The following is a 16182-nucleotide window of genomic DNA, read 5'->3' on the forward strand; positions in this document are numbered from 1 at the left end:
TGTCTGATCTAGAGCATTTCATAGCTGAGTGAAAGCTTGCATTTAGAATTTCCTGAGGTTGAGTTGAATGCTATAGTCAGGCAGCAAGTAATTAAGGCATAAAAAATTATACTCAAGGAAGGGAATAGCTGTGGGTTTAGGGTCAAGAATGTTGGCTTACAGTGAGAACCAAGGGTTGCTTAGAATATCCTACCTCCAGTAGAGTGGCCTTGGGAACTACCAGCAGCATGTCAGTTCCTCCTCCGTCATCGCTGGCCTCCTCTAGAGTGACCAGCTCATCCATGGGATGGGGTTCGCTGAACTGGAAAGGAGAACTTTGGCCACGCACCTCCCCGTGGCGATCCACATAACGAAAGAGGTATCGCTGTGGACCAGGCTTAGGCAAGTAGCTGGCTGTGAAAGGACAAATGTGTTGACTGTATTACTTTTTTGACTTCTGAGTATGAGGCTTTATTTATTGCTTGATTCCTAATGAGTCATGGATAAAAGGAAAACCAGAGGTAGGAAGTTAGGTTCTCGGTTTTAACATTCTCTTAATTTTTAATGAACGGTTAAAGATCTTTTTGCTTTGCTTTTAGAACAAATTGGCATTTTTAGTTTTGCTCCCAGTATCACTGCACCGAAAGGAATTGATTTGAGCAGTCTGGACCATTTTATTGTTTCCTGTGAACTTTTTTCCCCCTAAGCTGTTTTGAACAGCCGTTTTGAAAGGGCAGGATAGATTGCTGAAATTAAGTTCAATAAGACCAGTTGATCTACTTCATCTTGCGTCACCATTTTGCTTGGGCAGGAAGTCGTTCAAGTGTCTCTCAAAACATTTAGCTGCATACGCTTTGATGAATCTGCTCTGAATCACTTGAAACAAACCTACCTTGGAACTGGACACTGCAATGAAAGGTTCCTTCACAAGCTCCACCGTCTGGCATCATGCCCCACACAAAGGTATAATAGTCACGTACTGAAGAAGCATCCACCTGAGGCAAGGAATGGGAAGGTAGCATTAGGAGATGTAGTACTTGTGTAACTCTTCCCGAAGGTCCATTGCAAGCCCAACAATTGTGAATGGAACCACCTTTGGGTGTGAGAGGAATTTTTAATGCTGCTCTTTGCACAAAATTCCTATCCTACCTAACTCTTGTTAATTTTAATTATCTAGTGTTTATAAATGTTTTCTATTGTTGACAGTCACCCAGTTGCGTGATAATGAAATGGGTAGCATATATATTTAATAAATAAATAAAATCCCTAATGAATCACAAAGATGACGCCAATCAGAACGTTGAAAATGCAAAGTTCTAGCTGAGCTGTGCTGTCTTTCTACTTGCCAGGTATTTTGATTCTATGCAGAAGAACATACGTCTTCTTAATGGAAGGAAGATGTATTCCCCCTGGTAAACATGAAGGACCTAGCTGGATGGCATCACCAATCAGCTTTGGCTGACTCTGGAAAGCTACACAGGTTTAGATTTTGCTTGGTACTTGGACGAGAGACCATCAAAAAACCTTAGCTGTGGGATTTTCCTGCTTTAATGCTGTTGTTGAGAAAAAGACATGTCCATCCCCTGATGCTACAAGAAGCCGAGTTGGATTTGAATGAGACCTCAGCTTTTTACTGTACAGTTCTCAAGTGCTGTCAGAACTGCAAATAGTAAAAATAATATGTAACAAAATGTGTGGTGTTCATATATACTAGATCAGGGGTCCCCAACCCCAACTCCGTGGACCAGTACCGGTCTGCGGCATGCCAGCAACCGGTCTGCACAAGCTAGCAAAGCCCCATCCGCAGGATGCAGGCAGCACACAAAACCACGCCCCCTCTGGTCCACGGAAAAACCTCTCTCCACGTAACCGGTCCCTGGTGCCCAAAAGGTTGGGGACCTGTGTACTAGATTACAATTTCTCCAAAACTCCTGAATGTGACCCTATGCATTCAAACATAACCATCCCACTTGTCCCCAGTTGAAGTACCTGAAAGATCCCAATCCAATCTCTGGTCGATGGCTTCATGCCAGGTGGCAGATTGTAGTGGCACTCCACCTTGGTGTGGGGTACGTAACTTGAGGCCACATTCAGGAAAAGTACACTGGGGTGCGACTGCGCCTCTTCCATTTCAGTAACTTGGGCTGTTAAAGCAAACGTTAAGTAGTTGATTTTTTCAGACAGCTGAGAAAATCTCCTGGATATTGCAGTTTTGCCGGCACATGATTTGGTGCTGAAGCAACCAGATGGGCACTTAATGGGCAAACATCTTGTTGTGCAGGTGGATTGTTTTAGATTCTGCCCTTAGATGAGGAGTGGCAATGCGTATTACCTAACTTAGTTTACGATGTCACCAGGCAGCCCTGCTTTGGTTAATTAATTACTTCTGCTCTTTCTTTGAAGGTGGGAGACCTAGATGTCTGCCCCAAAGTATTGCGCTACTGATGGCTGGGGAATTCTGGGAGTTGAAGTCCACAAGTTTTAAAGTGGACAAGTTTGAGGACCCCTGCTCTACTGGCTTCCCTGCAAATGCATTTCAGGACATGACCTGAAATATGATCAAGGCTAGCTTTATACACCAATACAGGCCACCACTCAAGCCCCGCCATCTTCAGTAGCAGAATGGAGGAAAGCTTTCTGCTGAAAACCCTTGACAGCCACTGCTAACTGGAGCAGAAATACAGGGTTAAAGGAAAAAGGAATCGGTCTTAGATTTTAAAAAGTATCAGGAAAAAGCTGACATTCATATTATTTCTGATTATTCCTGCAGAATTAATTCCATTTCTGCTGGGCATAGGCAAGGCTAGGATGGGTATGTGTGAATGTGCATACTCTAAAAGTAAATACGGCAGAGTCTACTATATCTGCCCACTTGTCATATATTTTAGTATTTTCCCTGGCATTATCTTCAAATTTGCAAGCTTTTTTTTTTTGCACGCTATTGCTCACAGATGAGAGACACAAATTAAAATTATGTAATTGCATTAATCTGCTTACTGCACACGGATGAGTTTAATTCATATGCCCTGATCCTAAAGTATATGCTTTTTCTGCAACAACAAGAAGCTTTTTCAACAATTCGGGAGAGGTTTTTTGTTTTTGTTTTGACAGGAAAGGAAATATGAATAAGCATTAGGAGTGGCGGTGTATGTGCAATGGAACATGGGTGGAAGCCAGGAGGAAAGGACAGAGCCAGGATGACCTTCTTATTCTTCGCAGATTGTATTTCCATCACTGGGATACCTCGGTTAATTATTGATTGTTATAATGATTTATTTATACCACACCATCAGTTTACGTGGTACGTTGCAGCGCATATATACAGTATGTACATAAAAAAGAAAAATTTTGTCCCCAAAGGCGCTTACAGTCTAGTTAATGATGGAAAGAAGCGGCAGAAGGGGGGGGAAGGGTTTTAAAAAATGTCAGCCAACGCAGTTCAGAGCTGTAAGAACAATGGCTTAATTTCAGCAAAGGGAGTGTTGCTGCAGAGTTCAGGGAAAGGTAGCAGGAGAGCCAAGGGTTCAGAGGATGGATGTAGAAGGGACGGAAAGAGAATAATATTGGAAGAGAAAAGCTCGGAAACCTTCTTTTTCTTATTTGCATACAAAGTCTGAACATAGATCCGTCCTCGTTTTCGCTCCCCAAAGCCCTCAGGGACACTTTCACACTGAGCCGTGATCATTCTTATTGCCACAAGACACTGAGAAGCCCCACAGGCAACTAGTGCTCCCTCCCTCCAACAGGAGAGCATTAAAAATGGCAACAGCAGACACAGACACAGACACACAGACACACACACAAATTTACTGATTTGGTGCTTTACAAAAGCATCACAACAATTCATAAAACGGAAGGGCCACCCTACCAGCGTTCTTCTGCTCACCATTTCACTGATCCGTGACCAGGGAAATGAAATTTGGGGACAGCACAAGCATCAGGAGGACCCAGCAATGAGGGGAAAAAAAAGAAATCCTTCTCCTGTCCACCTCTTCTCTCTTCATTTCAGAGGGATAAAACTGGACCCGCAGTTTTTGAGCTGCTCTGCATTTGAGCCAGAAATGAGCCATCGAGTTGTTAAATAAGGAGCATCATTATGGGGGGGGGGTCACAAGGGAACACAGAGCCGATCCTGGAGCAACGTGAACTTATTTATTTATATTTTATTTTATTTCTTTATTCCATTTCTATAGCCGCTCATCTCAATCAAGGACTCTGGGCAATTTACCTGCTATTTATGGAAGCAGGTACAGAATCTATAAGGTAAAGGTAAAGGTTCCCCCGCACATGCGTGCTAGTTGTTTCTGACTCTAGGGGCCGGTGCTCATCTCCGTTTCAAAGCCGAAGAGCCAGCGCTTGTCCAAGGACGTCGCCGTGGTCATGTGGCCGGCATGACTAGACGCCAAAGGCGCACGGAACACTGTTACCTTCCCACCGTAGTGGTCCCTATTTTTCTACTTGCATTTTTATGTGCTTTTGAACTGCTAGGTTGGCAGACGCTGGGACGAGTAACAGGCGCTCACTCTGTTACACGGCACTCAGGATTCGACCCGCCAAACTGCTGACCTTCTTATCGACAAGCTCAGCGTCCTAACCCAGAGCCACCGTGTCGCTGTCTATAGAGACAGACTAATCCTATTTGTAGCAGGGCCAGGGAAAGACAAGAGGTTGTAAACCGACGGCCATTTATAACCAATGGCTACATTTATACCTCCACGTGGAAAGAGAATGAGAAACCACACCTTTTATTAATCCTTTATCAATCAGTTACTGATATTACTCTTTCTCAAGGATCTCTTTTGTGCAGGACTGAAAAACACCTCATTGCCTACCCTGGCAATGGCCTTTCATGGCTGAACAAAAAAAGACTAGAACTGTCAAGGTCTCTCGATGCCTTTCCAATTCTTACTATTTTTCTGCAATTCACTACAGGCAGTCCTCATTCTGCGGCCACCATTGGGACTGGCAACTTTGTCATTAAGTGAAGTGGTTGTTAAATGAAACTACAACTGTCCTTCAAACTACAGACTTACTTCAGCTTTCTTTTGCTTTACAGGCCTTGTGAGGATTGGTCGCAAAGTTACCTTTTATTGCCATCGTCATTGTGAACAGATGCTAAGTGAGGCATTCGCAGAACAAGGATGGCAGGTTTAAATATGAGACTGGAAAATGTCTGTGGAGATTCTCAGTCGTCCAGGTCATGGGTTGTCCCAAAAATGCTTTTTCACGAGGCAACTGGACTTTCTTGTTGTTTCTTTGAAGACGTTTCGCTTCTCATCCAAGAAACTTCTTCAGCTCTGACTGAATGGTGGGAGAATGGAAGGATTTATACTCCTTGCAGACAGCTGGTCAATTACATTTTTTAGAGAGTCATTGAGGCCACCTGGAGATTTATGTGTCGTCAGGGTCACATGAGTAACAAATGGGTGTGGAGCCTTCTTGGAACTGTTGAAAAGACTGTGTCGTAGACTGGAGATAGGTGATGTCATATCCCTCCCCCTGTTGACAGAGGGCTGTTTAGTTTTGACATAGGTGGCCTCTTTGACCCCTCTTTCAAACCCAGCGGTCCTCTCTGTCCAAAATGTGGACTTTGCTGTCTTCAAAAGAGTGGCTTTTGTCTTTTAAATGAAGATGGACTGCTGAATCTTGTCCTGATGTCCTCCTATGTTGTACCATGTGTTTATGAAGTGGTTGTTTTAGTTTCCCCAATGTACAGATCTGCACATGGCTCACTGCACTGTACTGCATATACCACATTGCTCAGCTGGGACTGAGTAGGAAAAACCTCATACAGTGGAGCTTGTTTTCTTATAGTTTGCTTAATTGATGCCAGTAGCAAATACAGATGAAATGTTGGGCTTTTTACATTCTGTAACTGGCTCCCTCCTCCAAATCCTACATACAGCTGCTCGTTTTTTACTCACTAAGCCTGGGCGTAGAAGGCAATGATGCTGTTATGACAAGTTTCCCCAAGCCTGGAAATCCAACCAATGTGTGGACTTGATGCTCAGCATCATGGATAGTGAATCTGGGGGAACTAAAGAAGTCCTCCAATTTGGGGAGCACTTAAGTTGAGAAAGGCTGTGCTACGGGATTTCGTTGCAGAGGAAGAAGGGGGGAAAATAAGTCCTATTAGAACAGTCTCCATTTAACTTGGGGCCTCCTGGATATGCAGGATTACAACTCTCATCTAGCACAGCGAGCATGGCCAAAGAGCAGGGATGATGAAAAAAAAAGCTGCAATCTGATAACATCTTTGTTCTGTAGCCTCAGCTTATACTTGAAAAAAGGTTTTAAATTTCTTTTCAAAACTATTCTCTAAGGATACAGCACTTTTCAATCTGGTTTTTTTTTTATTATTTTTTTGGGTTTGTGTGCATATGTTAGAAGTTCATTGGGCTCTTCAGGAAAATGAACACATCTCAAAAGGCTGCTTACTGCTGCTTTTGTACAACATCTGCTTCAAAAGGAGGGATAGCAAGACCCAATAGTCCACCAGCACCTACCATGATCTAAGGAAACTATGGGAAATCATAAGGCTTTCCTTCATAGAGAAATCAACAGGAAAAAAAAGGAATCCTGAAGAAATGTGAATGAAATACCTTGAACTGACTTAAAGGTAAAGGTAAAGGTTCCCCCGCATATGCGTGCTAGTCGTTTCCAACTCTAGGGGCCGGTGCTCATCTCTGTTTCAAAGCCGAAGAGCCAGCGCTTGTCCGAGGACGACTCTGTGGTCATGTGGCCGGCATGACTAGACGCCAAAGGCGCACGGAACGCTGTTACCTTCCCACCGTAGTGGTCCCTGTTTTTCTACTTGCATTTTTACGTGCTTTCGAACTGCTAGGTTGGCAGAAGCTGGGATGAGTAACAGGCGCTCATTCTGTTACGCGGCACTCGGGATTCGACCTGCCAAACTGCCGACCTTCTGATCGACAAGCTCAGTGTCCTAACCCACTGAGCCACCACGTCCCTAACTTAGGAAGTGAATAAATAAAGGCATTAGCAATACATTTAAGCTTGGGCTGGACCAGAACATAGCCCGCATGAAAGAGCTTCCTTCAAGTTTGTTACCTGGGATCAAAAATGTAGTAGGAGGCACCCGGAGGTAAACTTTTCTTCGCTGTAGAGGGCATCCTGAATCTGTGAAAACCTTTCTTAGAGAACCAAAATATGGCAAGAGAGGATGTTGTTCTTCTTCCCCCCAAGCAGTTCATAACCTGACAAAGTGCTTTAAAAAGACTTTTTTTCCTATGCCTTTCAATATACACTTGCAATGTAATTTCAAGGCTTTTTTTAATGTAGTGTTTAGTGGAAATGAAACTTTTTGATGGAACTGCACACTGAAGGGCAGATCTGTTTGAAGGCAACCAAACTGTGGCCCTGGCATTTTAGCACCATAATATTTCAAGGACAGGATGAGAAAGGTTTGCTATCAACAAGGCAAGGGATCACCCCCTCACAATGGGATGTAGCCTAGATAATAGCTGCTTGTTTCTGGCATTTACAGCAGAAGCGAAGGGTCACAGCAAGTATTAACAAGTTTGGCCATGAAACTGTAATGGCAACCAGCGTGGTTTCTCAACGATTTAACTGCGTCAGACAATCCTTCGGTCCAGGAGATCTAGGAGCAAGCACGCACATCCACGGACACACCTTTGTTTGTAAGACATGTACATTTGTAATATATAACTGGCTTTATAAATCAGTAGGAATAAGGAAGGTGGTAAGAAAAATAAGATTTCAGACAGATTGGACTTATTTTTTTACAAGATTCCCAAATCCACTGACTAGAAATGCAAAATGATGGTGGGGATGGGCCTGAACTAATAATCAAAAGTAAATGTTTCTTAGCACCACACCAGGTCCAGAACACTACTACATTAGAACTAATTTTGCCTATACAAAATCCGCTTCTATGCAACTTCCTTTCTTTCAGCAGCCTGGCTTTGTGCCAGCAGAAGACTCTCTGTTGTTGCTGATGCCCAATTGGGAGTTGGAAATTTTTGGTACTCTACTTCAAGTTAAGAGATCTACTAGCACAGCCAAATCTACCTTCTGCTCACCCTCATTTTAGGCCATCCAGTCAACTCTCTGCCTGAGGTGGGAAACCAGGGCTAGGCCGCTAGGGCATGTGCTAACAGACTAAGCAACTGGGTAGATATCTGGCTATTTGGAACTCCAGGAAAGCCAAACCGAGCTGTAGCTTTCATGACTAATCCACTCATAATCCCAACTGTGGTCTCCAACAAAAACCACTTGTGAAATTATTTTTACTAGACAACATAATGGCGTGCAACAGCATACATCATCATCATCCCAGCCAGCAAATCCTGACTGGAACAGATGAGATTTATTTATTTACTTGTGTTTTACATTTCTAAACTGCCCACCACCATCAGACAGATTAAAGATTATAGATTAAACTTGGAATGTAGGTAAATCACAAGATTAAACATATAAAACAAACTGGAACATCCATGTATATAAACAGTGAACCTTGGGGTACAAAATTCAAGAACTGAAAGATGAGGAGACCTTTTGTTTCATGCATCAAGTTTCCAGAGGTATCCCATCATAAAAGTTTGTAAGTAGAAACATGAATAACAATCTTGGCCTTCTCCAGGTTGTCTTCATAAAGTAGATTAGGGATTATTTACTTGAACAATATGCTATTGTTAGTGGAATGAATTTACAGCCTGGGGAAAGAAGAATGTAATTTTCCTGTTTGTGTGGCCACAACTATGTGGACATGAACCTGTTTAGGTTTTCTGTATTAAATCTGGAGCATTAAGAGGAGCTATCCTGGATGAAACCAGCCACGTACTTTGCCCTATTTGAAGCAAAAAAAAAAAAGCTGGAAAGGAGTCCAAAAGCAGAACATGTAGTGGCAAGATAGCTGTAACTCCCGGCAACTAGCATTCAGACTAGATATCAGGTGTTTGTGGTCAACATATAGGCCAGGGGTAGGCAACCTTGGCTCTTTTATGACTCCTGGACTTCAACTCCCAGAATTCCTGAGCCAGCCATGCTGAGAGGAAAGGGAGAGGTTTCCAAGCTGAGCCATGCTGGCTCAGGAATTCTGGGAGTTGAAGTCCACGAGTCATAAAAGAGCCAAGGTTGCCTACCCCTGATATAGGCTATTGTTTTGGCCTCTAGATGTTTTGGGCCTATCTGTTCCAGAATAGTGCAGGTCAGGCTAGCTAAAAGTGGTGGGAGTTGTAGCTTTAGCAATCAGGAGGCCAAAAAAATGGGAAACCTTCCATGTAATATTAATAAACAAGGCACTTGAAAATGCATCCTGTTTGTAGATCAATACACTTCATGTACTACTTAGTTGGTGAAATGTGGACAACAATATGCTGGTTTGCAACGTACTCTCTGGACTAGAGATTTGAGTGTGTACTAATAGTCTTGGCATGTTTGAGCTAAAAAAAATGCTGATTGTGTTTGTAAGATACAATCATAATGTGTCAAAACTAACTAGTACCATACTGTCATTACTGTTAGCAGAGGATGCTGCATATAGCACGAATATAAGTAAAATTTACTAAAAATATGTCAAATATAATAAAAATATGTTAATGTCATGGTTGTACAAAGCCATAGTGACAGAAGTCATAGCTTACAATTTCATCTGGTGGTGGCAATGGGAAAGAAAGACTGTAACTTGGAATGTAAAGGAATACACGGTAAGGAACATGAATTAATGATAAAAAAGAAGGAACAGTGTATGGTGAAACTAAGGAAGGGGAAGGATGCAATAGATCTGAATAAGGATGTAGTCTGTGGAATGGAGTTGATGAATAAATGCAAAAGTGTAGGTTATGAATGAAAGAGCTAAAATGTATGTCAGAAAGTATGAAATAGTGCTATTTAGGATGTTACAGGTTTCAGATGCAAGTGAAACTTTAATTATGTTCCAATGAATTATGATAATAGCAAACCAAAGATTTAAAGAAAACTCGTGCAATATTCAGATTGAAAGTAATGAAGGGGGAAAGTTTTCCGTTAAGTGACATGAATGTTTTGGTAGGAACAAGAAAAAAATATATAGAAAAAAGGATGGTGCCATTCAGAGAAGATTGGTGATCTTGGTAAATGGCTGCTCAGAAAAAGGACTAAGCAGATTCACTTTGGATACATGGCTTGTTTTGAACACAAATTTTAAACATAGCTGTGTTTATACGTACACGGAATATAAATCTTAAAGGACTGAGAGAAAATTAGTGAAGGATACAAGGGTGATGAGAGATTCAGAATGCGGGACAGTCAATTTTTTGGTAGAAAAAAAGTAGATTTTGAGGAAAAATAGATATGGAACACAATGAAAGATGGGAAAGAAGAGTGGAAAATAAGACAGCAGGAAGAGAATGTAGCAGTCATTATGAAAAAGTACTAGAAGAGTGATTAATTTCCCAGTAGAATGAACAGAATGTGAATATAAGGAATGTGGAGTGTCCTTTAAAATAAATATGTTACTGAGTACTGCATCATGGAAGCACGTGGAGTTATGCTACTAGAAGTATAAAGAAGAGTGCCTGGTAAAATTATGACATAAAAGGAGGTTGTGTTTGGGAAAAATTCGCATAAGAGAGCGATTGCTGCAAAAACTGAAGATGAAAGAAATATGCTGAATAATGCATATGTAGAAAATCAGATAATGGCAAAGAATATATCCACAGAGAGCTATTCACAGTTAAGAGTCAGAGGAAATGCAGAATAGTTTTGATAGAAAAATATATCTTTTGAAAATGAGTAAATAGTGCTAAACAAAAGGGCCTACAACTGAATGACTGAGATTAAGAATAAAATTGATGAATTAATTTGGAAAGAAACTGAAGGGAGAAAGTGCTGGAAGGGATATTTGAGAGACTTAAGTGAAAATAGTAATACATTGCAGCACTGAATTGATATAGATGCTCTATATGTTAGTGTTAAAAAATGGGGGAAAAGAAGTAAGACTGAGAAAATGTTGAAAAATGAAAAAGCTGCAGCGGTAGTTTACTGTAACTGGAGACATTTCATGCTTTTCTAGACGCTTTTAAAAACTCTTGTTCTTTCAGAAAACATATACAAACTGATATGTGTGAAGTCATCTGTGCCAGGGCTTTTATTGATTATTTTTTATTTTTTATTATTTTCATCACTCACTTATAATTATCTTTTACTTATATCATATTGTAGTGGTAAATAAATCTCATAAATAAATGTTAAAATATTATTGTGGCTCGATTATTTAACAAAGGTGAAGACTGCATCTGCCCAATGATAGGAAGAATGCCATTTTTTCCCCACATAAAGGGAAAGGTTACAAAGAGTTAAAAGTTGTTAAAGTGTGTCTGGGAAGGCATTTAGTAAAATTCTAAATGAAAAGGTAGGAGAAATGTCACTGAGAAAAAATTGTAAATGCAGTGTAGCTTTATGCATGGCAGGTGGTACAGTATACAGATCAATTGTTTGCTCTTTGATTAGGTCATTCAGAATGTGTGAATGTGTTTTGGGCAGAGAGGTATCAGCCATTGGAGTGCCAGCCTCAGAAGTCAGCAGAGAATTAGCTACCGATGGCTGAATCAGCAGGAAAATCAGTGGAAACAGGTGTTGAATAAGTCAGGATATGAAGGTCAAAACCCTGGCATAAAACTTAGTTCCATGATGCATTGGAATCTGCATTTGGCCTATTTAAGAGCGGGCATCAGCAAGGTCATGCTTCCCTATATTTTCTGGAGCATTGCATGCACTTGCATGGATAACATCATGCCTTTGTAATTTACTGCAGAACTACTTACCAGTAAACTCCTTGTAAATCAACCAGGCATATGTGGTATAAGTCTGAAACAGAATAAAATGTGAGAATGTCTATGGGTGATTTAGAGAAAGTGGATGATATAATAAGTGGGCTTCAATTATGAAGTAAAACAAACATCTAATAATATGGAAGAATATATGAAACACTTATTCAAGATTGAGCACAGGCTAAGGCAAAGATGGTTGATTGCATCTGTGGATAAATGTATAAATATTGCATGTGATGGCATCAGGAGTCTGCTAGTTGAGGATGTAAAATGTAAATATAGATTTGTATGCAGATGATGCTATCTTGCTGACTAGACCCAAATGATTTGCAGAAAATTTCTGACAGACAAAATGGCAGGCATAGGAATGTTTTAGTAACAAGAAAGTGAGAAGGGCATGTGAGGAGAAAAATAAAAGTTGAATGTTGTGGGAATGACTTAATGAAGAACCACATAACAGTATAGCAAAGCATGACTAAAAGATAGGGGGTCACGATAAACAGGTGATGACTGTATGCAGATTAAATACAAAAGTGATTAGTATGCAAGAAGTACATTGTGGTATAGTAAGAATGGATGTGAATCAAATTAAAAGTTAATATAGGAATGAGCTGATAAGAGGAAGACCCAGAAAGCCATTATTTGTATGGTAAGAGAGGTAAGAGATTTAGAGAACAAAACACACTGTATGAAGCAAGCATTGTATGGAAAAACAAAGATGCTTTGTAAGATAGAGAGATATGGAGAGTTATTTAGCTATCTTTGCTATCTCATGTTTTTAATTTATTTGATTTGCAGCTTATTCCTTTTCTGGCCTTTGCATAATACTCCTTGCTTTGAAAGCGACGAATATTCAAGTTATTTGTATATGTATGCCCTATCAGGATAACTGTTTTCTCCCAAAGAATTCTGCCTAATAGTTATGATGATCACATAATGTGCTGTTGGTTCTGTTGCGTTTTATGGACATTTATTGGTCATCAAGAACAACGGCTTTTCTGTTGAGACTCCCATCCAGCCTTCCCTTTAGAGGATTTCCGTTATTAAACTCCCAAGATGCGTAGTGTAAAATCCATTTTTAATTCCCATTTTACTCATCATGGCATGATATTACAGCGACTTATAGCCAGTGATCATTTTATCAGTTCTATTTAATTTGTACAGCTGCCCATCTCACATATGCGACTCTGGGCGGCTCAATTTCACTGTTATGCTGTCTTTCTTGAATGTTAACATTAAACTGGGCCTGAAGGATGTTTCTCCTAATTACTCATAGATTACCTTCCCTGAATTTAACTGCCTTGTCAAGTTACTAGGTATCATGACATCTTGTGACAACAACCCAACGCCCCGCTTCCCGGTTAACCAGGGAAACACAAGTTACTGCCCGTAGCGGTTCTTTCTATTCCCTTTCCTCAACCTGACGATGTTCAGCTTCTTGCATTATTGTTTCAACGGCCAAAGGAAGAGTTTAAGTTCACCTCCTCAGCTGCATTATTCAAGTGAAGAGACCAATCGCCCCGTTTTTTTGCAGATAAAATTTACAACAGGGGACGATCTTACTACAGGCTGAGAATACCACAAGAGGGGAAGAATATATTTTTCTATCTAACCTTTGGTGGTGGTGGTGGTGGGGCGGAGGAATCAATAATAATAATAATAATAATAATAATAATAATAATAATAATAATAATAATAATAATAATAATAATAATAATAATAATAATAATAATAATAATTATTATTATTTTATTTATATAAGGGTTTTTTCTTCTTCTTCTTTTAGATACATAAGGGCGTTCTTCTGAAGACCTCTTGGGTAAACTACAGGGAGCAAGGGGGGGGGAAAGAGGGAAGCTCGGACGTGGCAAAGCTTCCTCACAAGAGAAGGCCTGTTATGAAACCAGGTGGAGCCGGGCCTGCCCGCACGAAGCACTCGCTCCTCTCCACCGCATACCAAGGGAAACCAGCTTTCCCCCCCGCGTGACCCAGACAAGCCACGTGGCCACGAAAGCCAGCCTGGCAGCTCCCGGCACTGCTTGCTAACATTCCTTTTCCTCGCGAAGAACTTAAGAGCCCGGGGGCGGGGCTTCTCCAAAGCAAAAGCCAATCAGAGAGCGAGAAGGAGCCCAGCAAAACAAACTCTTCGATTCGAGCCGCTTATGGGAAGAGACGGGAGGCGTGGGAAGATGTGCTGGTGCGCGCTTTGCGCAAAGACAACCCCCCCCTCGCCGCCGCCGCCTCTCCTTCCTTCCCGGTTTCTGATGGGCTTTTTAGGGAATGGAGGCGGCTCTTCGTTCCCGTCCTCCTCCTTCCCCCCTCCCCCCCTTGGCTTGTTTTTTGGGGGAAAAAGCTGTAAGTCTTCTGCTGCTGCAAAGGCGCCGTTCCTCCTGGCGTCACGGCTTAGCCTTGGGCAGCTTTCAAGCCAAACAAAAGGAAAATGACTGTAGCTTGCAAGAAGCCACAAGTCTCATCGCGTCCTGCCTTCCCCCCACATGTAAACGCCAACATCGTGCGAGCCTCGAAGCTTCTTCGCAGTTACGTTTAGGGTTTGGGGAGGGGGAATTTTTTTGGGGGGAGGGCGGCGGGGGGGAGGAGGAGGGAGACTTTTGGGCGTCAAAATGGATCCCGAAGTTAGATTATTAGTAGAAAGGAGCGAAAGGTCGCAGGCAGCGATTTTTTTTTTCCAGCAGTTAAAACAGGAAGAAAAGATTTGGGGTGTCCCAGCACCGAACAGTTCGTGTATGTATCAAGGAAACGGGGAGATCGATGTGAAACAGAGGTTAAGAGAGTTTCCGAGCTAATCGGGTTAGAAAATCCCTTTTTCAACGAGTGCTCTTCCCAACTGCCTGCTTTTTTGGGCTGCAAGTTCAGAGTTAAAAGGCCCACTGAAGCCTTTCGTGCGTTTTCTCTCCCCTTTCGTGCAGGGAAAAGTGAAAACCTGTGTAACCGCAGCCTCCTTTATTTATTTTGATTTCTGTCCTGACAGGAAGTACAGCTGATTAAAAACTCCTGAACTCAAGAGAGAGGAAGGGAGGGGTGTCCCCCTCCCCGAATACACCCCAAATCTGATGCTTCCGAGCAATAACAAAGATAAAAGCAAGGAGGAGAGAAAACTGAAAAGCCCTTTCCCCAGTACAGAAGACGTCTCTTACCCAGAGAGCAACCAGCTGGTCCACTAATCTTTTTTAGTAACAACAATAACACCCTTCAAGCCAGCTGAGGGAGGCGGAGGCCGGTGAAGCGCTAAGTGCTGCCGGGAGTTGTAGTTCTTTTTCCTTGCTCATAAATTAAAAGATGAGCGAAGAGGCGAGGTTCAAGTTGTCACGGAGAGCCGAGAGAACGCCTGGGATTGTGGGATTGGTAGTTCCGAAGGCCCAGCGAGACAAGGGGAGATAGTGCTACTGGGACTCCAAGTTCCAGGAAGCACTTTGGTCTCGGGGAGATGGGAAGCAGTTCACGGGGAAAGAAAATAAATTATTTAGAAGGGATTGAAGTTGCCAAGGTGGTAACTCTAATATTCTGAGAGTTCGTCTCAGAATATTTTTTGAGGTTATTTTCCTAAGTACTATGAGCAACCCCCGCCCAAAAAAAACCTCTGGGAATTGGCTAAAACTACTATAATAAATGTTCAAGAATGTTCAAACTATCGCACCATTGCACTCATTTCTCATGCTAGTAAAGTTATGCTTAAAATCCTACAAGCTAGACTCCAGCAGTATGTGGATCGAGAACTACCAGAAGTACAGGCAGGATTTCGAAGAGGCAGAGGAACTAGAGATCAAATTGCTAACTTACGCTGGATCATGGAGAAAGCTAGAGAGTTCCAGAAAAACATCTACTTCTGCTTCATTGACTATGCTAAAGCCTTTGATTGTGTGGATCATAACAAACTCTGGCAAGTCCTTAAAGAGATGGGCATACCAGACCATCTTATTTGTCTCTTGAGAAATCTATATGCGGGCCAAGAAGCAACAGTGAGAACTGGACACGGAACCACTGATTGGTTCAAAATTGGGAAAGGAGTCCGGCAAGGCTGTATACTGTCGCCTTGCCTGTTTAACTTATATGCAGAGCACATCATGAGAAAGGCAGGGCTAGATGAATCAAAAGTTGGAATTAAGATTGCCGGAAGAAACATCAACAACCTAAGATATGCAGATGATACCACTCTAATGGCAGAAAGTGAAGAAGAACTAAAGAGCCTCTTGTTGCGGGTGAAGAAGGAGAGTGCAAAACTTGGATTGAAATTAAACATTAAGAAAACCAAGATCATGGCATCTGGCCCTCTCAATTCCTGGCAAATAGATGGGGAAGAAATGGAGGTAGTGACAGATTTTATTTTCCTGGGCTCCAAGATCACTGCAGATGGGGACTGTAGCCAAGAAATTAAAAGACGCTTGCTCCTCGG

General features: G+C 41.8%; 1 protein-coding gene across 3 annotated transcripts in view; it reads right to left on the minus strand.

Moving 5' to 3' along the window:
- CALCOCO1 (calcium binding and coiled-coil domain 1) overlaps positions 1-14977 on the minus strand; it is a 38671-nt gene extending 23694 nt beyond the window's left edge. For 2 of the 3 annotated variants that reach the window (XM_081317240.1, XM_081317238.1), the window contains exons 1-5: positions 14927-14977; positions 11766-11808; positions 1969-2123; positions 872-974; positions 194-393 (exon numbers count right to left, since the gene is read on the minus strand). In XM_081317240.1, coding sequence (XP_081173366.1) covers positions 194-393; positions 872-974; positions 1969-2109 — 444 coding nt within the window. In that variant the 5' untranslated portion in view covers positions 2110-2123; positions 11766-11808; positions 14927-14977. The remainder of the gene's footprint in view (positions 1-193; positions 394-871; positions 975-1968; positions 2124-11765; positions 11809-14926) is intronic. The other variant, XM_081317239.1, reaches the window with a different exon arrangement.
- Positions 14978-16182: the final 1205 nt, after the last annotated feature.

This window comes from Vipera berus, assembly GCF_964194415.1.
Source record: "Vipera berus genome assembly, chromosome: 2".
Taxonomy (NCBI): domain Eukaryota; kingdom Metazoa; phylum Chordata; class Lepidosauria; order Squamata; family Viperidae; genus Vipera; species Vipera berus.